The sequence below is a fragment of the Erinaceus europaeus genome, chromosome 16, assembly GCF_950295315.1.
Source record: "Erinaceus europaeus chromosome 16, mEriEur2.1, whole genome shotgun sequence".
Classification (NCBI taxonomy): domain Eukaryota; kingdom Metazoa; phylum Chordata; class Mammalia; order Eulipotyphla; family Erinaceidae; genus Erinaceus; species Erinaceus europaeus.
The window spans coordinates 26,234,001-26,259,849 of record NC_080177.1 but is presented as its reverse complement, the minus strand read 5'-3'; the positions used below and the strand labels follow the sequence as shown (position 1 = coordinate 26,259,849).

Below are 25,849 nucleotides of genomic sequence, written 5' to 3'. Positions count from 1 at the left end.
CAACAATAATGACATCAATAACAACAACAATAATAATTACAACAATAAAACAAGGGCAACAAAAGAGAATAAATATTTTTAAAAAAGAATTTATTTTGACTCAGTAGGAAAAAGGTTGTGTGTGTGTGTGGGTGCTTCTTGTCAGAAGGAAACCTCTTCAAGCAACAGAGAGCCAGGGGTTTCCTTCTTTGAGGGGTTCCAGTTTTGGGTGTGGAGGGATAGCACGTAGAAGGTGGATTACAGTGGGGCAGTCATTATGTTTCTTCATGCATCTTGTGTTTAAAAAAAAAATCCATATTCTAACCAGAGGTAGAGAATATACTATGGTAATGATCCCTTGGTCACCTTGATTGGTTGCCAAGTTTGGTTTCTGAGCAAAATGAGATCATTTGGTTCAGACTTATCCTAGGGTTTCAATCTTTGTCTAGTACTGATTGGTTAGAGCAATGAAGTAATTTATGAGGTAAATGAAAAACGACTTGTGATAGATTAGATTTTTTCTTCCCTCTGCCCTCTCTTAGAGATCTCAGTCTTAGGCTACCTTTTGTGCAGTGTCTGAAAACAGATAACATTTTATATGTTGCTTTAGTTTTATAGTTTGCATATGGTAAAAAATTGATTAGATCAGCTGTTTCATCATGACCAGAAGTTTTGTTCTTTTTCTGTTGAGTAGTTGTATGTGCAAGTCACTATTCTCTCAAGCCTTTTATAGCTTATTTAATCCTTGCTTAATTTCTGTGAGAACTATATTTAATTTTAGCAATTTGTAATAACTAACACAACCATTTTATACACAAAGAATCCAGGGTATAGGGAGGGTCAGCAATGCCTAGTAGAATAGGTCTTAGTAATTAAGTGTTAAAAACATACTAAATCTTGCAAGCATGTCTTTGTGATTATTTATTTTTATCTAAATTATTGAATTTGTAAAAACATTAAAATAAGTTATTAAAATTTATTATTTTGTTTTGTTTTTTTAATCTGGAACATACTAATTAGAAACAAATCTTTTTTGTTTTCTTTATTGCCTCCAGGGTTATCGCTAGGGCTCGAGTGTTGGCACTACGAATCCACTGCTGCTAGTTTTTATTGTATTAGAAAGGACAGAGAGTAATTGAGGGAGGAGGGGAAGGTAGAGAGGAAGAAAAAAAGAGAAACACCTGCAGACCTGCTTCACTGTTTATGAAGTGTCCTCCCTGCAGGTGGGGAGCTGAGGGTCCAACCCGGATACTTGCAGGGGTCCTTGCTCTTCATTCTATGTATTATCTGCCCCCGCATCTAGAACTTTCCATGAGTCATCACCCCCTTCTTATCATGTGAAGATATTTGTTTTTATTTTATTTTAATTTTTAAATTTTATTTATTTATTTTCCCTTTTGTTGCCCTTGTCTTTTTATTGTTGTAGTTATTATTGTTGTTATTGATGTCGTCATTGTTAGATAGGACAGAGAAATGGAGAGAGGAGGGGAAGACAGAGAGAGGGAGAGAAAGATAGACACCTGCAGACCTGCTTCACCGCTTATGAAGCTACTTCCCTGCAGGTGGGGGGGGGGGTAGAACCGGGATCCTTAACGCTGGTCCTTGCACTTTGCGCCATGTGCAAGGACCCACTTCGCTACCGCCCGACTCCCGTGAGAGATATGATTTCTTAAGAGAATTCTTCCCCTAATTGTCCAGACCCCCACTTCATTTCTTAGCACAAATATAAACCCTTAATTCTGTTTATTCTAGAATATGTGAACTCTGAATATATGTGTGTGTAATTAAATTTGTTTCTCCTCCTAGTCTGTCTCATAATTCATTTGCTCATTCAGCCTAAGAAAAATCTAGAGGGATAGGGGGATTTCCTCTTGAACCTCTACAGCCGCATAGTAAATACATGATCTCACCATTATTCAATTCTGCTCTTGTATCAATAGCTTGAAAGTAGTTGCAGTCAATACATAAACAAATTGATGAGACTGTGTTCTAATAAAACTGATCTATTTGGCAGCTGGGCAGTGGCATACCAGGTTGAGTGCACACATCACCCAGTTTTGAGCCCCACTCCCTACCTGCAAGGGGGATATTTCACTAGAAGTGAATTAGGTCTGTAGGTGTCATTCTTTATCTCTCCCTCTCTATTTCCCTCTCCCCTCTCAATTTCTGTCTGTCTTATCAAAACAAAATAGAAAGAAAAAAAGGAGGGGGTCGGGTAGCGTGAGCAGTGGATTTTACTCTGAGCCCCAACAATAATCTTGGTGGCAATAATAATAATAATAAATTTTTTAAAAATCTGACCTATTTGTGGAGGATCATATTTTGCCCAAGCTAAATGGGCATTCTTGTAATTTTGAATATATTTGCATATATGTTCTGTTTTGTTTGTTTTGGTACAGTATAGTTTAAAAGTGTGACAGTTTTAGGACTGGCAGAGTAGCTCACTTGGATAATGTGCTGCTTTTTCATGTGTGCAACCTGGGTTTGAGCCTGGCTTTCACTGCATTGAAGGAAGCCTTGGTGCTGTAGTTTCTTTCCTTTTTTTTTTTTTTCCTCTGCTTCTCTCGTTTGGGTGAGTAAAACACACAAAGAATCTATAGAAAGTTGGGCATTTTTGTAGTGAGATAAAGATCTGCTGTGAACTTCTTAAAAATAAAAAACAAGGGAGTCAGGTTGTAGCGCAGTGGGTTAAGCACACGCCACACAAAGCACAAGGATCAGCCTAAAGATCCCGGTTCGAGCCTCTGGCTCCCCACCTGTAGGGGAGTCGCTTCATAGGTGGTGAAGCAGGTCTGCAGGTGTCTATCTTTCTCTCCCTCTCTCTGTCTTACCCTCCTCTCTCCATTTCTGTCCTGTCCAACAATGACAACATCAATAACAACAACAATAATAACTACAACAATAAAACAAGGGCAACAAAAGGGAATAAATAAATATTTAAAATATATATTTATAAAAAATAAAAAATATTTAAGTGATTTATTGTATCATTGCTGTAACAAATCCCTAGTTGCTATGTATTTTCTTCCCTGATATAGGATATATATATGTTTCTGGCTATTGAACTTTTAGCTGTAAGAGAGATTTATTCATAGCAACTGAACTAAGATTATTTTCTCTGTTGATTGTAAGAGGTTAATATGATACTTGGCATATGGTAGATGTTAAGTAAGAAGCATTAATGCCATATATATGTGGATATGGAAGAAGCAGGATATGATATGGTATGAAAAGTATTGGAATTTGTATTTGGGTTCTTGCATTTATCTTCAGAATTCAAATATCAGATCATGGTTTTTTGTTTTGTTTTTCCTAGAGCCCTGCTTTGCTCTGGCTAATGGTGGTGTAGGGGATTAAACTTGACCCTGATGGTCTTTTTGCATAACCATTATGCTACCTCTCCTTCCCCAATTAACATCTTTTTCCTGATCAAGAAAGATAAGACCCTGCAGGTATCTCCCTGTCTTTCTCCCTATCTCCCCCACTCTCTCAATTTCTCTCTGTCTCTATCCAGTAATAAATAAACAAATAATATTTTAAAAATAATAAAAAAGAAAGTTAAGAACACACTTACTAGAAGGTTATTATGAAGATTTGTCTTTTAGTAGCTTACATGGAAAAAATTTGTAAATGTTGTAGTGCTATACAGATGTAATTTATAATATTTCATTTTATTTTATGAGAGAGAAATAGAGGCCAGAGCACCTCTCTGTCAATGCATTGCTTGAGATGGAACTCAGTATATCAGGAATGCAAAGCATGCACTCTGTCACTGAATCTTCTCTGTCTGTCTGTATTTATTTATTTATTTATTTATTTTTTATTCCAGCTGTAAACCTACAATTAAAGTCAAATTTAATGGCAATCGAGAGTGCTTTTTCAATTAAAAATTGCAAAATTGTACCTGGTTTTAGGTAGAAACCCAAAATGAAGTAAAAAATCTTTGTTTCTATTTTTGCTTTTATGGGAATAAATGAGGGAAATGAGGTAAGTGGTTAAAGAAAAGAGTGAATGGACTGGGAAGATAGCACATTGGTTTGTACACCAGACTTTCAGGCCAGAGGTCCCAGATTTAATCCCTGGTACCACCATAAATCGGAACTGAGCAGTGTTCTGATCTCCTTTTCTGCATTTTTCTCACACTTAAATAAGGTAAATAAACATTAGAAAAGAGTTTTTAGTGATATTTTGGCTATAACTAATTATTTACTGGTTCTGTCCATTAGCAAATTTGTGATTTGGATTTCGATTACCCTGCTGGGTTCTCAAGCTAGGATCAGGAGTCAAGTGATGTTTGGATCAGTGCCAGGATTTCCTGGTTCAGTACAAATAGACAGTAAACTCTGACCTTATTTAAAAATGACTCCATAGGAGGCTGGGTGACGGCACATCTGGTTTAGTGTACACATTACTATGCGCAGTGACCCTGGTTCAAGCCTCTGCGGGGGGCAAAGCTTCATGAGTAGTGAAGCAATGCTGCAGGTGCCTCTCTTTCTCTCTCCTCTATCCCCTTTCCTCTCTCAAATAAAGTAAATCCCTTCTGTTCTATCAAATAAATAGATAATAATAAAAAATGTCTCCACAAAAGTGGAGAATAGGGTCCAGGTGTTAATGCACCTGGTGGAGTGCACATTACCATGGACCTATGGTCTGGGTTCAAGCCTCTGGACCTATGTCTGTCTGTCTTTCACCTTCTTTTTATCTCACCTCTATCAAAAAAGAAAGAAAAAGCAAGAAGTGGACCCTGGGAATAGTGGAGTCATGCAGACACTGAGTTCTAGCAAACCCTGATGGCAAGAGAGAGAGAGTGAGAGGGTGAGGGAGAGAGAGAGAAATTATGGAGAATTTTGTTTAAATTTTTGAGATGTAACTAAGAAAGCCTAATTTGTATTCTTAAGATAAATTGGTAAAATAAGAAATAATTAGGACTGAGGACCTTTTCCTCTCAAATTTTTACTCATGCAGCACTGCCAAGTTCTTACCTATAATTCACTGGTGTTTAATTATAGAGGATTAGGTTTTGTTCTTTTCAAGTTTATGACCATAGAAAATGTAATTGTTTAAAAAATATTTAATGGAAGATTACTTTCTAATCTGTTCAGAAGTTGCCAAAACTTCACTCTCTTAGTCCAGATGCAAATTTATTTAAGTTAAATTCCACAAAAGAAATATTTCCAGTGTAAAAAAAAAAAACTAGTATGTACTTCTGATTTGTCATTTTTTATTGCTGAATAGGAAAGACTAAGAAAGAACTTAACAACAAGTAATACAGTTATAAAATGTTAGATCTCATAAGGCTTTAGAATTATCCACTCCAACTCCTCTTTTCAAATTCTAGTGTTTGACAAAGAGAAGGACACAGAGCACTGCACAGCTCTGGTTTATGGTGGTGCTAGGAATTGAACTTGGACTTTCAGGCTCAATGGAAATCTTTTTGCATAACCATTATGTTGTCTTCTCAGTCCTAAATAGATTTTTTATTGAATATTATGTTTAGTAATTAATTTTATTTTGTGCCTTTTAAATGTAGTGGGTTTTTTTTTTTTTAAGAGTTTCTGTGGGTTTGTTCACCTAAGTGCTGTGGGATCTTTTTTTTTTTAATATTGATATTATCTTTATTGAATAGAGACAGCCAGAAATTGAAAAGGAAGAGGGTGATAGAGAGGGAGAGAAGTAGAGAGTCACCTGTAACATTGCTTCACCACTCTCAAAGCTTTCCCCTGCAGGTGGGGGTTGGGGGCCTGAACCCTCCCTGGTCCTTGCACACTGTAACTTTTGTGCTCAACCAGGTGCAGGTGCACCACCACCCAGCACCCCCCCCCCCTTTTAAGTGTAAAATGTACTTCCTATTGGTAAGGAATTCATGTTAGAGTAACCAAAGAAATTTAGGGTTATGCCAGAATTCAATGAGTAATGTTTATGAAGAAAATATTTACAAGTGGACATTCAAATCTGTATTTGTGCCCTGTTTGTGTTTTGAAAATACTTTTGACAAAGTATTGTTAAGAGGAATCCCTCTTATTTCACAATTTACTTAGAGGAAGGAGAAATAGTTTTGTTTGTTTTGTTTTGTTTAGCAAAAAAGTTATTAGATTATATTAATATATCCAATAGAAAACTACAGAATTCTTTTTATTTTAATTTTTAAAATTATCTTTATTTATTTATTGAATAGAGACAGCCAGAAATCGAGAGGGAAGTGGGTGGCATACTCAATGATGAAAAACTGGAACTATTCCCCCTCAGATCAGGGACTAGAATGGGCTGCTGACTATCACCATTACTATTCAACATGGTGTTGGAAGTACTTGCCATAGCTATCAGCAAGGAATTAAAGGGATACAGATTGGAAGAGAAAAAGTCAAACTCTCCCTATTTGCAGATGACATGATAGTATACATAGAAACACCTAAAGAATCCATCAGGAAACTTTTGAAAATCATCAGGCAATATAGTAAGATGTCAGTAAAAGTCAGTGGTATTCCTATATGCAAACACTAAGTTAGAAGAAAAAGAAGTATAGAAATCTATCACTTTTACTATAGCAACAGAAACAATAAAATATCTAGGAATAAACCTAACAAAAGAAGTGAAAAGCTTATATACTGAAAATTATGAGTTACTATTCAAGGAAATAGAAAAAGACAAGAAGTGGAAAGATATTCCATGTTCAAAGGTTGCAAGAATTAAAATAATTAAAATTAATGTACTACCCAGTGCCATACACAAATTTAGTGCAATCCCTATCAAGATCCCAACCAATTTTTTTAGGTAGAGAAGGACACCTGCAGCACTGTTTTCACCACTTGCAAAGCTTTCCCCCTGCAGGTGGGGACCAGGGGCCAGAATTAATTCCTGACTGCAGTAGGAAGTAAATGTTCTGTAGTTAGTAACCATATTAAAATTTGCCTGGTTCAATAGTAATTAATATAAATGTTCAGAATATTGCTTTATATTTCTGATAAAAGTACATTGGTGCTCTTGAATAAGCTCCTACAACCTATTTCTTATGACATTTCAAACCAAATTATTAGATCCATTTTGACTTAATGGGAACAGTGCCATCTACTGTATCACCAGTATAATATAACATCTGTTGTTACCAAGGGGAAAAAGAGAGAGAATATCTTTTATTCACTTAGTTTCATACCTTTTTATTTTTAAATCAAATTATTTTTTCTTTCAATCTCACAGGAACTTTTAGTTGAAGAATAAATGTATGAATAAACCAGTCTTTTGAATTAAAAAAAAATCTTGGTTGGAAATAGCAGCTGAATTTGAAATTTAAATACATTTTCTTTATAGTACATTATGTAGCTTGAATACTATCAGAGGTCTACTTGGACTACTTATAGTATATATGACTGTGGCCATTAGAATCCCATGCTTTCCCACTTTTATAGTTCCCTTTCCACAAGCATTTTTTTTCCTGCCTCTTAAGTCAAAGCATTTTAAATAGTGAACTGAATTTTTATCTTTTTCATTCAATGGGGAAATTTAGTGAATTAAGTATATGAAATTGATTATTATATGTTTATTTGTATTACTTTACTTTTTCTGTTTTTTTTAATTCTTTATTAATACTGAGTTTAGCTATTGTTTAAACAGTTCTGGTGATAATTATAAACATTGAATGATATAGTTAATAACCAAATTTTTTCCTAAGTATTTCTGTATATTTTTTACCTTATTTTGTTTTATATAGAGACAGAGAAACTGAGAGGTATGGGGGAGGTGGAGGTAGATAGGGAGAGAAAGACACTCGCAGCTCTGTTTCACCATTCTCGAAGCTTCCTCCCACAGGTGGGATGCAGGGACTTGAACCTATATCTTTGTGCACTGTAATGTGTGCACTGAACCAAGTGTTCCACCACTGGCATTCTATATTTTACATATTAGTAGTACTTTATTTTCTTTTTAAATTTTCTACTTATTTAATGAGGATTATACAAAAAAGCATAATAAATTTTTATACATCCTTATATTCTACAACAGCGCTGTGCTTATGAATAGTCTAGTGTCTTTTATGTAGCTTTGATAAAAGAACAGGATGATGACAGAGCCATGGCTGTGTACAAGAAGGATGAAGGTTTTGTGGACCAGGTTAGGAAATGTGAGAAAATTCCCTGTCACCTAACAGTCAGTGCTTCCTCCCAAGTGTCAAGTCTGATGCCTGGGTAGGAGGAAATGCCCATACTACTGTTTTTAAAAAATTATATTTATCTACTTACTGGTTAGAGACAGCGAGAAATTGAGAGGGAAGATGAGATAGTGAGAGAGACAGAGAGACACCTACAGTCCTGCTTCACTACTCATGAAGCTTCCTGCCAGCAAGTGGGGACCAGGGACTTGAACCTGGGAAATTGCACACTGTGTGCACTGTGTGCACTTAACCAGGTGTGCCACCCCCTGGCCCCTTCCCATACTACTCTTCTAGGTGATGAATGTTCAGAAGTTAAGCATTAAGTTTGGTAATTCAAATAAGTAGCTTAGGTGATATATATTTTTTTGCCTCCAGGGTTACTGCTGGGGCTTTGTGCCTCACCACAAATCTACTGCTTCTGGAGGCTACTTTTTTCCCTTTTGTTGCCCTTGTTGTTTTATCGTTGTTGTGGTTATTATTGTTGTTACTGATGTTGTTGGATAGGACAGAAAGAAATGGAGAAAGAAGGGGAATACAGAGAGGGGGAGAGAAAGATAGACACCTGCAGACTTGCTTCACTACTTGTGAAGTGACCCCCCTGCAGGTGCAGGTGGGGAGCCAGGGCTCAAACCAGGATCTTTACACTGGTCTTTGCTCTTTGAACCATGTGTGCTTAACCTGCTGCACTACCGCCTGACCCCCATGCCTATGTGATTATTTTTGTCATTGTTTACTACCTTCTGTGTGAGAGAAAGAGTTATTCTTTTTTTTTAAAATTTATTTATTTACAAAATGGAAATATTGACAAGACTGTAGGATAAGAGGGGTACATTTCCACACAATTCCCACCACCTGAACTGCATATCCCATCCCCTCCCTTGAAAGCTTTATCCCTCTGGGAGTATGGACCCAGGATCATTATGGGATGCAGAAGGTGGAAGGTCTGACTTCTGTAATTGCTTCTCTGCTGAATGTGGGCATTGACAGGTCAATCCATATTCCCAGATGAGCATGATATGAAACAGTTAACTAAATACTTAACTAGAAAACCTCTAATGCTCTATTTAATTTTAAATAATGTAATTTTGAGTTTATATTATCTCATAATAATTTTTATTACTTTTATTTGTTTTAAAGCTATAGAGATGCATGAGAATGTAGAACTATGAGAAGTAGATGAAGAACTAAATCATTATGGTTTTGTAGTTGAGTAGAGTGCCTGGAATTGCAGGGTTTAGATTTTCCTGTAGTGCTATTTATTAGCTAGCAGAATATTTACTATCTTCATGGTTTTCTTATTTGTAAAATTGGGATACAAGTAGTGGGTCTATCGTTGGATGATAGTGAAGATGAAATGTGATAATGAACATAAAATGCTTAGCACATAACAGATATCAACTATCTTGATTGTGGGTTTAAATTGTGAACTTTAATGGGAATATGTATTTAATTGGATAAGAACTTAGCTAAAGTGTTTATTTTACAAGTATATCATTGTAAACCATACTGAGTTGCAACTTTGTCATTTTCATGTTAGAGCTATAAATCTGACTCATGTTGCTTATTGTGATGTCTTTTCTTTTAGCCCACTTTTGTAGTGAATTATTTAACTTTTATTAATCTGTGGTGCAAAGGGCATACTGATTCCTTTAGCTGATAAGAGTAGGGGGGAAAAAACAGCAAACCAATATAACCAAATCTGATTGATTTATACTTTAAAAATATGTTCACTACATTTTATTTATAATTCTAAAACAAAATGTGTTATATTGCAAGAATCTTTAAGTAAAGATAATGTTAGGCTATCTGAATGGGTGACTGCTTCACCATTGTGGGATCCAAGTTTGAGCATAGCCTCCCTCAGAACAGGTGAAGCTTTGTGCTGTGGTCTATTTCCCTCTCTTCTGCTGTCTTTCTCTTTCCATTTGAAAATATCCACCTAGAATTGTGAAGTCCTAGCAGTGAAAAAACAAACAAATAACAAAAAAATGAACATTTTATTAGGCACTTAAGTTTTCAGAAATTTTGCTAAGGAACTGCTTTAGATTTCTTGCTCTGTTTTTACCTAAACTTTGGATGTGACATGAGTTTTAGAAAAATGCCTTCTTTAGCAAAATTCATTTCACAGATAGCTGACTAACGAGCCTTTAAAGGAGTAAAGGTTTGTTCCATTTTAATTAAGCCTTAAAAATGTTTATAATTAAGCTCTCATATTTACCAGTTTGGGCAAGAGACTTTCCAAAAACAAATTTTATGATCTAGTATGTCATACATACAATTTTAGTTCAGCTCAGCTGGAAACCAACTTTTCTTATTGTGTGCCAACTTTTAATTTTTTCCCCTTCCCTCTTCTCAGAAATTGGTATAATAAATATTTGTGTTATATTTATGGAAAACACAAGTTTCTCTCAAAATCAACAAGCTTAGCTCAGTGTTAAATATGGAATGAAAATTATAGTAAGTCCTTACACTGTCAATAGGTATAATTAAATCAGTTTTTACCATAGATTGATATAATCAAAAGGCCAACATGTTTCAAATCACAAAAATGTCATCACATTTCTAAATAAATATTTCCCAAATCACTTCTATATTGAGCACTGAAGTAAATATATATTTAAGAAACATTAATGAAGCCAAAAAAAGATAACTCTACTCAAGCTTGGGTATGAAGACAACTAAAGTGGTAGAATAGGAGAGAAGCTTACCCTTAGCGCTGATGATGAGTAAAGGCAGCAGGGTGGGGGGTTGGGGAGTGGCGCAGTGGGTTAAGCGCACGTGGCGCAAAGCGCAGGGACCGGCATAAGGATCCCGGTTCGAGCCCCCGGCTCCCCATCTGCAGGGGAGTCGCTTCACGGGTGGTGAAGCAGGTCTGCAGGTGTCTATCTTTCTCTCCCGCTCTCTCTGTCTTCCCCTCCTCTTTCCATTTCTCTCTGTCCTCTCCAACAACAAAACATCAACAACGGCAATAATAACCGCAACGAGGCTGCAACAACTAGGGCAACAAAAAGGGGGGAAAATGGCCTCCAGGAGCGGAGGATTCATGGTGCAGGCACCGAGCCCTGGAGGAAAAAAAAAAAAAAAAAAGGCAGCAGGGTAAAGTCAAGAATTAAATGGTTGCGAAGCTATTGTAGGACATAACCTCCTACTACTTTGCAGTTCAGACAATAGCAAATATTGCAGACTCACTTGGCATTCTTGTAATGTGTGGTTTATTTTGAGTATTTGTATGCTTTAATTTTTATTTTACAAAATTCACCTTCATTGATTTTCTTTTATCTTCCTCCTCCTACCTTCTCCTTTCTCCCTCATTCTCCTTATTCTGTATTCAGGGTTTCACTGTGGTAATGTATGATTCCATGACTGCAGGCAGACACACTCCCCCTCACCCCCATGCATACACACATATAGAGAGTAGGAGGCAGAGATAGAGAGGAGGAGAGATAATATAGTTGGTTTCATTCCACCACTTGTGAAACTTTCCCTTTGCTGATACTCTCATGTGGTTGTCAGAGGCTCAAATCCAGGTCCTTGTGCACAACAAAGTGTGTACTCTACTGAGTGAGCTTTTTAGCAGCCCCACCATTAAGTGTTCAACCCATACATCCCAGTTCAAGGCCATGGGTGGTCTGGAGCTTATTCTGGCAACTTAGAGTACAAGGCTAGCACCAACCCTAGAAAGGATTCACACACACACACACACACACACACACACACACACACACACACACACACACACACACACACATTCTCACTAAGATTGCAGCAATTTAGATTTTTCTTAATCTATCATGTACATTGGGGATGTATAATCCAGGAAACTGGATTATACAAAGAAAAATCCTTACATGGAGACAGTGTAACCTCAGTGACAGTCCTCATTGCTGTAAAAATGGAGTTTATATTATTTGGAGTTGATAGTAACAATTTTTGCAATGCAAGTCATTTTATTGCATCATTGTTTATATGTCTTTAGCATTATGTGAGAGATAATCCAGATAGGGAAATTTAAAAACTTTTGAAACCTTGAAATCAAATATTAAATATAAGTAAAATATCAAGTAGTAGATTTTGAATGGAATAAGACAGTATTATATTCTTCTTGATATTTATGTAGATTAGTTCTTTAGGTCTATGCAGTAAAATTTTAAGCTGAAAATAATCATTTAATTAGCAAAATTTAAATATTACATAAGTAAAATTTTGTTTTTACTACATTGTGTTGGTATTTTGTGAAGGTATAGATTTTTTAGATTCTTAATCCTCTTACCCTCCAAGCATTATATTTTATTTTTATTGCAGTAAGGATTATTGCTGGGGCTACGTGTTGAGACCATGACTCCGTTGCTCCTGGTGGCCATTTTCTCTGCCACCCCCTACTTTTATTTGATAGAACAGAAAAATTGAAGAGGAAAGGGGTATAGGGAGGGAAAGAAAGAGAGAAAGTCTCACCTATCCCCTGCAGGTGGTGAGTCCAGGCTCAAACCGAGGTCCTTACACATGATAACGTGTCTGCTTAACTGGGTGTGTGATTGCCTGCCACCCTCCAACCCCAAGCATTTTTAACATATTGTTTCTTTATTTTTTGGATTATATTGACTACTCAGCAGTAAATTTCATTGTTTTTTCTTGGAAGGTGGTGTGCTACTTTCCTCCTCCAGGCCCTTTCAAAGATTTTCATATGACTTTTAGAAGCTTGACTGTTGGTTATGATTTTCCTTAACTTTTTTTGTTTAGTCTGAGCCTCACTGTACCTCCTGATTCAGTGCTGTGGGTTAGTGTAATATATCAGTTCCCCACCCCCTAACAATGTTGCATCTCCTTCATTTTCTTTTCTTATCCCAACTGTAATTACATTGGGCACTTTGATTCCCATGTCTCATACACTCTGTTCTTTTGCTGTGTTTATTTTGCTATTTGTAGATTTTAATTTTGTGTTGACACTTCCTCTTTCCATCTGTTTTGTCCCTTTATAAATATTAGGGAAATCTGAAGAGAGAATTATAGCATCATTCTGGTATATGTAGTGCTGGGGATTAAACTTGGGGCATTACTTATGCAAGTCTTATGCTTTACTACTGACTCACTTCTCTAGCCTATTTTGAACATTTTTTGTGTGTGTATATCTATTTTTTTAAGTTCTCAAATGCCTTTTTTATTTTTTTTATTTATTTATTTTCCTTTTTTGTGCCCTTGTTGTTTTTATCATTGTTGTGGTTATTATTGTTGTTGTTATTGCCCTTGTTGTTGCCGGATAGGACAGAGAGATGGAGAGAGGAGGGTAAGACAGAGAGGGGGAGAGAAAGACACCTGCAGACCTGCTTCACCGCTTGTGAAGTGACCCCCCCTATAGGTGGGGAGCTGGGTGCTCAAACTGGGATCCTTAAGCCGGTCCTCAATTTTCACACCATGTGCGCTTAACCCTCTGCGCTATAGCCCGGCCCCCTGTCTATCTTCTTTGGCTTATATTAAACAGTTTTCTTAATGTCATTGTCTTCTAATTTTTTATCATCTGACAAAGGTTGATTTTCACATATTTTTCCTGTAGGTTATTGATCACTTTTTATCCCCTTTCCATTATTTAATTTTTTTCCTCGATATTTTGTAATTTTTATTGTATACCAAATACCATTTACTATAGGATAGCAGAAATTGATATGAGTTGTTTTCTCTCAATCTTATGTTGAAAAGAAATGAAGTGCTAGTAACTTTAATTCAACTATGAATTAAGCTGGGTGATTTGAGCAACACCTTTGAATATGTTTAATTTACCTTTGATTTTAAAGACAAAACTTGTTGTGTTAGAAGTACTTCTAGCTGGTAAGACTTTATACTTATTGTAGTGTAAAATTTTGAGTGCTTTTACTCTACTGTTTGGGCCTTCTCCTCTTTGAGGCATCCTTCCCTCTGAAGATAGCTTGTTTTTGGTTGGAAACAAATGTCTTGACAGGAGACCTGTTGAAACTGTATAGTGAAAATTGTAGGTGCCACTTTTTGGTAGTGTACTTTTGACTACAGCCTACCACAGTAAGTCAGAAAACATTATTTGTTTTTGACCTATTCTCTTTTCTTTCCCTCAAGGCATCTTAAGCAGTATCAACTCTCAGAAAATGTTAGATCAGACAAAAAAAAAAAAAAATCTCCCAGGGGAATGCTATTTTTGCAGAATTTCATAAGGTTCCTTTCTAACACATGAACCATCAAGAGCTATACTCATTGATTTTTTTTCCCCTTGTAGAATGCCTCTAAATTGCAAATTCTTCTAGAAATTAAAATAATCCATACTTTTATCTAAAAGGAGGTATTATTTTTCTCCTAGTTTATCTTTTTTTTCTTTTTCTTTTTCTTTTTCTTTGCCTGATCACCTCTAAGGTTCAGTTTATGATGGTGCAGGGCATTGAGTCTGGGTACTTTGGTCTAGTCCCCACATACATAATCACTACTTAACTACTATCTCTTCCCAGTCCTTATCTTTTTTGTTTTCACTGCATTCTAGTATCTTTAAAAATATGGTTTGGGAGGGGCCAGTTGGTGGTGACCAGGTTAAGTCTACCTGTGATCATGTGCAAGGACACAGGTTCATTCCTCAGGCTCCACCTGCACGGGGGAAAGCTTCACAAGTGCTGAAGCAGTGCTGCAGGCCTTCATTCTCCTTTTTCCTTTGGCTCTGACTCACTCTCTCTGTCTCTCCACCCTCCCCCCCCCCCCCAGTTTCTATCACTCTTCTCTGGGTTTCTCTATCCTAATGAATGAAATAAATAAAGTAAAAAAGAATATGATTTGGGAGTTAGTTTATCTTTTATTTTTTTCTAATTGTGAAAACAATGACATGCTTTATACTGGTAAGTTAGTCTTATAGATAAGAACAAAATTTAGGTCTGTTGACTTACTTTCTTTTTTTTTTTTTTTTGGCTTCAAGGAGAATTTATTGTAAAAATTAAAAAAAAAAAGATGATTGACCTTCAATAATTTAGACTCTTTTTCATATTTGAAAAGTTGGGATATATCCAACATATTACCGATAAAATGTCCAAATATGTTGTCTACAGAAGAAGAGTTTCATGGACATTGTACACTATAAGCAAAATTATCAGAGAAAGCTTAAACTATTGCAAGAACAAAATATTTTGAAAGCAATCATGTTCCATTAAGTAATGTGCTTTTAAAAAACATTTATTTTTGAAAATATGTTACTGAAAGACTATAATTGGGCAACAGTTTGTCCATTAGTCCACATACATGCAATACCTGACGCATATGATGTACTTACTTTCTTATATATGTATTGTATTTATATATAAGTTTATGTGTTTACTTTTAGAGGTGGGAAACTTCTGATAATCTCATAATTTTACAAAGCAATGTTAAATTATTAATGAAAAAATTAAGTTTGTTTAGATTATTAGTTTGCTGTTGAATATTAGAATTTGCTGTTAAGTCTTACAGACTCAGAAATTTTAAAAAAATTTTTATTTATAAAAAGCAAACACTGAGATGGAATTAGAGTATACTATGAAAGGAAAGGTCTCACCCGAGTAATGAAGCTGAAGGGTTGTCATTCCACACGTGTAGTCTCTGGACACAGTCTGAAGTGAAGCATGTTGAGGTGGCAATCGTTGCGTTGGTTAGGTTGTGATCGGCAGATGCAATATTATTTGATATGGATTGGGAGAGGCATACGGGAAAGTGGGCCCTATCCAAGGGTTCCAGGACTGGGGGAAGTAGAGGCTCTATAGTGGAGATGTGAGGTTCCTGCTGTCTTAGGGTTCAAAAAGACAATCGATAGTTAATGTTATCATCACATTATTTGGTAATTGGGTTAACTTTGAAAAGTCTTTTTGTTAGGGTTTGCTGTACAGTACCCAGTATCTTGTATATAGCTGTGCTATTGGTTGCTTCTGATCTACTTGGTCTAGGCTTTTGAGAGAGTCTGCATATCAATTACACTGCATATATTGAGAAAAGATTCAGTTTGTGTTTTGAAAAACTTCGAGACATACAATTAATTTTCCCCCTCTCGTATTAATTAACTAGTGATGTATATGACTACATTTTACTAGGAGTGTACATAAACACCATTCCCACCACCAAAAGACTGTGGCCCATCCCTCCCACCCACTCCCACCCCCCACTGTCCCAGGAAGCTACATGTCTAACCCTCACCTCAGGGTTATTACTTTGGTGCCCTACTTACAATTTGGTCAGGTCCTGCTTTTAGTTTCCCTTTTAGATCTTCTTCCTCAACTTCTGTTGATGAGTGGGATCATCCCTTACTCATCTTTATCTTTGTGACTTAGCTCACTTAACATAATACCTTCTAGCTCCGTCCAAGATGGGTCAGAGAAGGTGGGTTCATTGTTCTTGATAGCTACATAGTATTCCATTGTGTATATATACCACAGCTTTCTCAGCCACTCATCTGTTGTTGGGCACCTGGGTTGCTTCCAGGTTTTAGCTATTATGAATTGTGCTGCTATGAACATAGGAGTACACACCTCTTTTTGGCTGGGTGTTATGGAGTCCTTGGGGTATAACCCCAGGAGAGGAATTACTGGATCATATGGAAGGTCCATGTCTAGCCTTCTAAGAGTTTTCCAGACTGCTCTCCACAGAGGCTGGACCAATTTACATCCCCACCAGCTATGTAAAAGGGTTCCTCTGTCCTACAGCCTCTCCATCATTTGTTGCTGCTGTCCTTTTTGATGTATGCCATTCTTACAGGAGTGAGGTGGTATCTTAGTGTTGTCTTAATTTGCATTTCTCTGACAATCAGTGACCTAGAGCAGTTTTTCATATGTTTGTTAGCCTAAAAGGATCTCCTCTGTAGTGAACGTTTTGTTCATATCCTCTGCCCATTTTTCGATAGGGTCATTTGCTTTTTGTTCATAGTATTCTCTAATTCCATCTCATGTGGTTCACTTTCTAACAAAGTCCCAAAACCTAGATATACACCAGTTTCTGTGAGAGAGACCATATGTTCACATGTATCCATAAACTACTGCAAAATATATAACTGAAAGCAGAAGTACACTAGAGTTTGCAGTGAGTATCCCCCTAACACTTCCTCTCCACTATTCCAAGCTTTGGGTCCATGATTGCTCAACAACTTGTTTGGCTTCGTATGTTAACTCTCTTTTCAGTCACCAGGTTCCAGATGTCATCAGGATGCCGGCCAGGCTTCCCTGGACTGAAGACCCCACCAATGTGTCCTGGAGCTCTGCTTCCCCAAAGACCCACCCTACTAGGGAAAGAGAGAGGCAGACTGGGAGTATGGACTGACCAGTCAACGCCCATGTTCAGCGGGGAAGCAATTACAGAAGCCAGACCTTCTACCTTCTGCAACCCACAATGACCCTGGGTTCATGCTCCCAGAGGGATAGAGAATGGGAAAGCTATCAGGGGAGGGGGTGGGATATGGAGAATGGGTGGTGGGAATTGTGTGGAATTGTACCCCTCCTACCCTGTGGTTTTGTTAATACTTTCTTTTTTTTTTTCTTTTTTAAAATTTATTTTATTTATTCCCTTTTGTTGCCCTTGTTGTTTTATTTTTGTAGTTATTATTGTTGTTGTCGTTGTTGGATAGGACAGAGAGAAATGGAGACAGGAGGGGAAGACAGAGAGGAGGAGAGAAAGATAGACACCTGCAGACCTGCTTCACCGCCTGTGAAGCGACTCCCCTGCAGGTGGGGAGCCGGGGTTCGAACCGGGATCCTTATGCCTGTCCTTGTGCTTTGCGCCACTTGCGCTTAACCCGCTGTGCTACAGCCCGACTCCCTTGTTAATACTTTCTTAAATAAAAAAAAATAATAAAAAATAAAAATTAAAAAATTTAAAAAAAGCAAACACTGGCAAAAGCCATAGGATAAGAGGTGTACAACTCCACACAATTCCCATCACCAGAATTCCATCTCCCATCCTCTCCCCTGATAGCTTTCCTATTCTTTATCCCTTTAGGAGTATGGGCCCAAGGTCATTATGGGTGCAAAAGGTGATGGTCTGGCTTCTGTAATTGCTTCTCTGTTGATCATGGGCATTGGCAGGTCTATCCATACTCCCAGCCCGTCTCTCTCTTTCCCTAGTGGGGTGTGTCTCTGGGGAAGCAGGACTCCAGGACACATTGGTGGGATTATCTGCCTAGGGAATCAGGGTTGGCATCAGGGTAGCATCTGGAACCTGGTGGCTGAAAAAAGAGCTAACATATAAAGCCAAACAAATTGTTGACTACTCATGAGCCTAAAGGCTGGAATAGTGCAGATGAAGATTTGGGGGTATCCATTTTGGAGATAGCTAGTAGGTCTATTTTGGTTATATTCCAAAGGGCCCATAACTATACTGATTTTTGCCTGAGCCTGACATGTGATATGCTGGTGGACCCAAGTTACTTTCTGGGGAGAATATCTTGGCTGAAAAAGGGCTAGAAAGCTGGATCAGGGAAGAGAGTAGCTCCCAAATATGGGAAAGGTGTATAAATATTGTTGTCTGTAAACCCCGTCGATTTGATGTGATCTAGGGCTCATATTCAGTTTAGGAGCCTATGTGACCTTTGCATCTCTGTAGGTCTGAGCTCACATTCTGTGATCATGAGTAGGTGTTGGTATGCATGAGACCCCTTCTGTTTCATTTGGTTTAAATCCCCCCTGCTTAACACTATTCTATTTACATAACCACTTCATTCTATTTACATAACCACTGTTAACAAGTTCCACCCTCCCTCCAGGGCATTTGTGGTTCAGTGATAGGATTCTTGCCTAATCTGCCCCCTCTTTGTCACACTCTGATTTTCACCAGTCACTTTTCTCTCCACCCTCTCTATGTCACATCCTGTTTCCACCTTACTTGGCAAGTATATATAAAGACAGCATTGTGAGTTTTACAGTACTTTACCTTTAGTTTAGCTTAGCTCAGCTTAGATTGTGCTGCGTCCTGCATGAATAAAGAGATACTGCCTACAGCTCAACCATGAGTCCCTGGTCGTCTGTTACCCGCCCGTGAAGCTAGCCGGTGAAAACAACATAACCTGTCGAAAACAACAAGTAGGAATGTCCCAAGCTGCCCCAATTTCAGGACCCATCTTCCTCAGATGGAACATAGAGTATGTTGTCCAGCCTCCCTTCAGAGGATGGAACATTCTCTACGTTGTTGATCCACGTTGAGGACAAGGTCCTATGGGGGCACACAAAGGGTTCTATTTTGTTGTTCCTGATGGAGATGGCCAGTAACAATGGAGAGAGGGATTTATTCAAGGTCTAGGCCCATCATGTCTGTTTGGGAATCTCAGGACTCCCCGACTATTTCCTCAGATGATGGGGTGGCCTGATAGTGACTAAAGAGTCATTAAACTATGCCAGTCTCTTGCCCTTATTCAGCTTTGCAATCCTTACTTTGATAACATTAGCTTTGGAGTGACTGAGGGAAGTATAATAAGAAGTAGAGGTGAGGAGGATATTTAAATCTAAGTAGAAACTATTTCATTGGGCACTTTATGGTGTCTTTTTAGCTCTTTCTACTTGCTTGCTGCATATATTGACTCATTGCAGACTATTATACACTTTTGCTTTCAGGTATATAATTTGCCCTAACTTATGGATACATGTGTACATATGCCCTATCTCATGGGACCTGGTCTATATCTAGGTTTGGGGACTTTGTTAGGAAGTGAACCACCTGAAATGGAATTAGAAAATCCTGAGAAAGGAAAGGTATGACCAGAGTAATGAGGCTGAAGGGCTGACAATCCAAGCCTGACTTCTCCAGACACAGTCTGAAGTGAAGCATGCTGAGGTGGTACTAGTTGCCTTGATTAGGTTGAGAAGACTCAGAAATTTATCACTATCGATGTTTGGAAAAATTCTATCCTGGGACCAGGTGGTGGCACACCTGGTTAAGTGCACACATTACAGTGCTCAAGGACTCGGGTTCAAGCCACTGGTCCCCACCTATAGGGGGAAAGCTTCACAAGCAGTGAAGTAGGGCTTCACATGTCTCTGTGTCTCTCTCTCCCTCTCTATCACCCCTTTCCCTCTTGATTTCTGGCTGTCTCTCTCTATCCAATAAATAAATAAAGATAATTAAAAAAAATAATATAAAAAATAAAATAAAATTCTATCCAGAAAGTCAGTTTTAATTTAAAAGCTCCTTTTGGACAGTAGTAATTTAAATGAAAGGTAAACTAAAGTTAATTTTCTTTTTCTTTCTCCCTTTGCTGTTTAGTGAGTGATAGTTGCTTCAGGAATCTCGCAGAAGATCGCAGTGGGATAAATCTCAAAGATCTGGTACAAGATCCTTCTTTGTGAGTATTGGCTTTTGCTACTAAATATAATTAATTTTTTTTTTACATTTTTTGGAAGTGTTGTAATTGAAAAATTATTTAAATTGAGCAGTTTCTTCTTTATCACCAATTTGTGTTACTTCAGTCTATGTGGAAAGATATGTTCATATGGATTTAACGATATAGAAACTGTTGACAGTTATACTTGGTTCAAAAAACACAAGCTGTAGTGTTTGGGGAGAATTTGGTACTTCTCAGAATGTAGAGTGATATTCATCATGCCACTAACTACTAAATTTGAAATTTAATCTTAGTATTCTAAGAAAAACTCATCTCAGATCACTATTGCATTGGATGAACAAAATAACTCCAAGTCTATGTTTTAAAATAGCCAGTTATCTTAATTTAGGATCATTCTCTTAACTGCCAAAAGCATAAGTCTCTTGGCACTAGTCTAGAATGTTAAAATTCAATGAGAAAAAGTGTTTTTGTCCTTTCCACTTATATTTGGAAACAACTTTATTAAAAATGTCAAATTGTGGTGTCGGGCTGTAGCGCAGCGGGTTAAGCGCAGGTGGCGCAAAGCATAAGGACCGGCATAAGGATCCCGGTTCGAACCCCGGCTCCCCACCTGCAGGAGAGTTGCTTCACAGGCGGTGAAGCGGGTCTGCAGGTGTCTATCTTTCTCTCCTCCTCTCTGTCTTCCCCTCCTCTCTCCATTTCTCTCTGTCCTATCCAACAACAACAACAACAACAATAACTACAACAATAAAACAACAAGGGCAACAAAAGGGAATAAATAAATAAAATAAAATATTAAAAAACAAACTTAAAAAAATGTCAAATTGTGCTACCTAATATATCTTAATTCATGTTTTAGAGAAGTTTTTTTTTAATTTTTATTGGGGGATTAATGTTTTATAGTCAACACTAAAATGCAATAGTTTGGTAAACATTAATCCCAAAATAAATAAATAAAAAATACAATAGTTCATTCATGTGTAATATTTCCCAGTTTTCTTTTTTATATTTTTATATTACAGAATTATATGTTTGAATCCACACTATTCCCATGACCAGAGTTCTGAATCTTCACTCTCTCCACTGCAATCTACCACAGTTCCCCTAAAGATTTAGACATGGGCCAACCATCTTCTCTACAACTATCTGTCCACATTTATACATAGTTGCCCGTTCTTTTTCAGATTCAGTCCTCTCTTTACCTCTAAGCCACTCATGACATCATAACTACCTCCATTATGTCCCTCTCCTTATCCTTCTCTCTCTCTGTCTGGGTGCTGATGGAGCTGGAGTGCAGAGTCCTCTTATCTTCATCCTATCACTTCTCCCCTGCTGGGAGTATGGATCAAGGTTGTTTATGGGGAGCAGAAGGTAGGAGTTCTGGCTTCTGTAGCTGCTTCTCCACTGAGCATGGGCATTGACAGGTCTATCCATACCCTCACCCTGTTTCTATCTTTCCCTAGTGGACCAGAGCTCTGGAGATGCAAGGGTCCATGACAAATTGGTGAGCACATATGCCCAGAGAAGTAAGGATGGTGCCATGGTAGCATCTGTAAGTTAGTGTCTGGAAGGTGGCATGACCTAAGTTGAGACAAGATGGTTGGTGAACAGGAACCAAAAAGTAGGATCAGAGCAGATGAGATTAGGGATTTTAGGGTAGAAGAAAGCTAGTAGGACCATTTTAGATGTGTTCCTAGGGGCATACAACTATAGTAGCTCTGCTTGAGTTTGGCAGCTAGCCTGAGGTTGGATGAGAATATTGTCTGAGAGTATGGTGTCAGAATAGAGAAAAGGGCTAGAAAGTTGTATTAAGGCAGGGAGTAGCTCCCATTCATATATATATGTAGTTGTTTTCACAATTAGAAAAAAAAGATAAACTAACTCCCAAATCATATTCTTTTTTACTTTATTTCATTCATTAGGATAGAGAAACCCAGAGAAGAGTGATAGAAACTGGGGGGGGGGGAGGGTGGAGAGACAGAGAGAGTGAGTCAGAGCCAAAGGAAAAAGGAGAATGAAGGCCTGCAGCACTGCTTCAGCACTTGTGAAGCTTTCCCCCGTGCAGGTGGAGCCTGAGGAATGAACCTGTGTCCTTGCACATGATCACAGGTAGACTTAACCTGGTCACCACCAACTGGCCCCTCCCAAACCATATTTTTAAAGATACTAGAATGCAGTGAAAACAAAAAAGATAAGGACTGGGAAGAGATAGTAAGTAGTTAAGTAGTGATTATGTATGTGGGGACTAGACCAAAGTACCCAGACTCAATGCCCTGCACCATCATAAACTGAACCTTAGAGGTGATCAGGCAAAGAAAAAGAAAAAGAAAAAGAAAAAAAAGATAAACTAGGAGAAAAATAATACCTCCTTTTAGATAAAAGTATGGATTATTTTAATTTCTAGAAGAATTTGCAATTTAGAGGCATTCTACAAGGGGAAAAAAAATCAATGAGTATAGCTCTTGATGGTTCATGTGTTAGAAAGGAACCTTATGAAATTCTGCAAAAATAGCATTCCCCTGGGAGATTTTTTTTTTTTGTCTGATCTAACATTTTCTGAGAGTTGATACTGCTTAAGATGCCTTGAGGGAAAGAAAAGAGAATAGGTCAAAAACAAATAATGTTTTCTGACTTACTGTGGTAGGCTGTAGTCAAAAGTACACTACCAAAAAGTGGCACCTACAATTTTCACTATACAGTTTCAACAGGTCTCCTGTCAAGACATTTGTTTCCAACCAAAAACAAGCTATCTTCAGAGGGAAGGATGCCTCAAAGAGGAGAAGGCCCAAACAGTAGAGTAAAAGCACTCAAAATTTTACACTACAATAAGTATAAAGTCTTACCAGCTAGAAGTACTTCTAACACAACAAGTTTTGTCTTTAAAATCAAAGGTAAATTAAACATATTCAAAGGTGTTGCTCAAATCACCCAGCTTAATTCATAGTTGAATTAAAGTTACTAGCACTTCATTTCTTTTCAACATAAGATTGAGAGAAAACAACTCATATCAATTTCTGCTATCCTATAGTAAATGGTATTTGGTATACAATAAAAATTACAAAATATCGAGGAAAAAAATTAAATAATGGAAAGGGGATAAAAAGTGATCAATAACCTACAGGAAAAATATGTGAAAATCAACCTTTGTCAGATGATAAAAAATTAGAAGACAATGACATTAAGAAAACTGTTTAATATAAGCCAAAGAAGATAGACAGGGGGCCGGGCTATAGCGCAGAGGGTTAAGCGCACATGGTGTGAAAATTGAGGACCGGCTTAAGGATCCCAGTTTGAGCACCCAGCTCCCCACCTATAGGGGGGGTCACTTCACAAGCGGTGAAGCAGGTCTGCAGGTGTCTTTCTCTCCCCCTCTCTGTCTTACCCTCCTCTCTCCATCTCTCTGTCCTATCCGGCAACAACAAGGGCAATAACAACAACAATAATAACCACAACAATGATAAAAACAACAAGGGCACAAAAAAGGAAAATAAATAAATAAAAAAAATAAAAAAGGCATTTGAGAACTTAAAAAAATAGATATACACACACAAAAAATGTTCAAAATAGGCTAGAGAAGTGAGTCAGTAGTAAAGCATAAGACTTGCATAAGTAATGCCCCAAGTTTAATCCCCAGCACTACATATACCAGAATGATGCTATAATTCTCTCTTCAGATTTCCCTAATATTTATAAAGGGACAAAACAGATGGAAAGAGGAAGTGTCAACACAAAATTAAAATCTACAAATAGCAAAATAAACACAGCAAAAGAATAGAATGTATGGTGTACCTTGTGGAATGCTTTTTCTGCATCGATTGATAGAATCATTTGATTTTTATCTTTGCTTTTGCTGATATAGTGGATTACATTTATTGACTTAGGGATGTTGAGCCATCCCTGTCTCCCAAGGATGAATCCCACTTGATCTTGGTGGATTATTATCTTAATATATTATTATATTAGATTAGCCAAGATTTTGTTGAGGATCTTTGCATCAATGCTCATCAGGGATATAGGTATGTAGTTTTCTTTTTTGGTGAGGTCCTTTCCTGCTTTGGGGATCAAGGTGATGTTAGCCTCATAGAATGTCTTTGGGAGTGTTCATTCTTCTATTTTCTGGAAGAGTTTAATGAGGATGGGTGTTAGTTCTTCTTTGAATGTTTTGTAAAATTCATTAGTATAGCTATCAGGACCCAGGCTTTTGTTCTTGGGTAGGCTTCTGATTACTGTTTCAATTTATTTATTAGTGACTGGCCTTGTTAAGTTTATCTACTTCCTTTTGTGTCATGGTTGGTAGTGGGTATGACTCTAGGAATGTGTCCATTTCTTTTAAGTTGTCAAATTTGGTTCCATACAAGTGTCCATAATATTCTTGCATAATCTTTTGAATCTCTACCTCATCTGTTGTAATATCTTCTCTTTCATTTTTGAGTGATTTTACCATAGCATTCTCTCTTTTCCTCTTGGTGAGTGTAGCTAGTGGCTTATCTATTTTATTTATCCTTTCTAAGAACCAGCTCTTGATTTCATTAATCTTCCTAATGGTCTTCTTGTTTTCTATTTCATTGATTTCTGCTCTGATTTTACTAGTTTTTGTCTCTTGCAGACTGTTGGTTCTTTTTGTTGCTCCACTACTATTTGATTGAGGTGGGTTGTTAGATGGTTTACTAGTGATTTCTCCTGTTTATTAATGTGGACCTATATTGCTATGAACTTTCCTCTCAGCACTGCCTTTGCTGCATGCCATAGGGTCTGATAACTGGTTTCTTCATTTACATTGGTATCGAGATTTACATTGGTATCTTAGTTTCTTTTTTGATCTCTTCAATGACCTACTTATTGTTCACAGCATATTGTTTAATCTCCAGACTTTGTGGAGATTTCTTTTCCTTTTTTGGTTTATTTATAGTTTCATGCCTACATGGTCTGAGAGGATGCATTTTATAATTTTAGTATTTGCTTATCTGTTTAGACTGTCATTGTGGCCCAGCATATGGTCAGTCTTTGTAAATGTTCCATGTGTAGTTGAGCAGAATGTGTATCCATTAATTTTGTGATGGAAATTTCTGTATATACCTATTAGGTTCATTTCATTTATGGTTTCATTTAAGTTTTCTATTTCTCTATTGTTTTGTCCAGATGTTCTGTTTCTTGCTGTGAGTGGTGTGTTGAAATCTTCTACTATTGTTTTGCTATCAGTGTCTCCCTTGAATTCAGTAAGTGACTGTTTTGTATATTTGGGTGCTCCTAAGTTGGGGGCATATATATTAATGCTGGTTATAACTTCTTGTTGGATTGATCCTTTAACCATAGAATAGGATAGCTGTCCCTGCCCTTTTCTGTGAGTTAGTAGCTTGGAACATCTTGCTCCCACCCTTATTTCAGTTTCCTTTTGTCTTTTCTTTTGATGTGTATTTCCTGAAGACATCTAATGGCTG

The 25,849-nt window shown here is 37.3% G+C and overlaps 1 protein-coding gene across 11 annotated transcripts in view; it reads left to right on the top strand.

The window, feature by feature from the left end:
• Positions 1-25,849, top strand: part of GPHN (gephyrin) — a 411,021-nt gene that overhangs the window by 40,760 nt on the left and 344,412 nt on the right. For all 11 annotated transcript variants that reach the window (XM_007525822.2, XM_060174807.1, XM_060174805.1 and 8 more), the window contains exon 2: positions 20,333-20,411. In XM_007525822.2, coding sequence (XP_007525884.1) covers positions 20,333-20,411 — 79 coding nt within the window. The remainder of the gene's footprint in view (positions 1-20,332; positions 20,412-25,849) is intronic.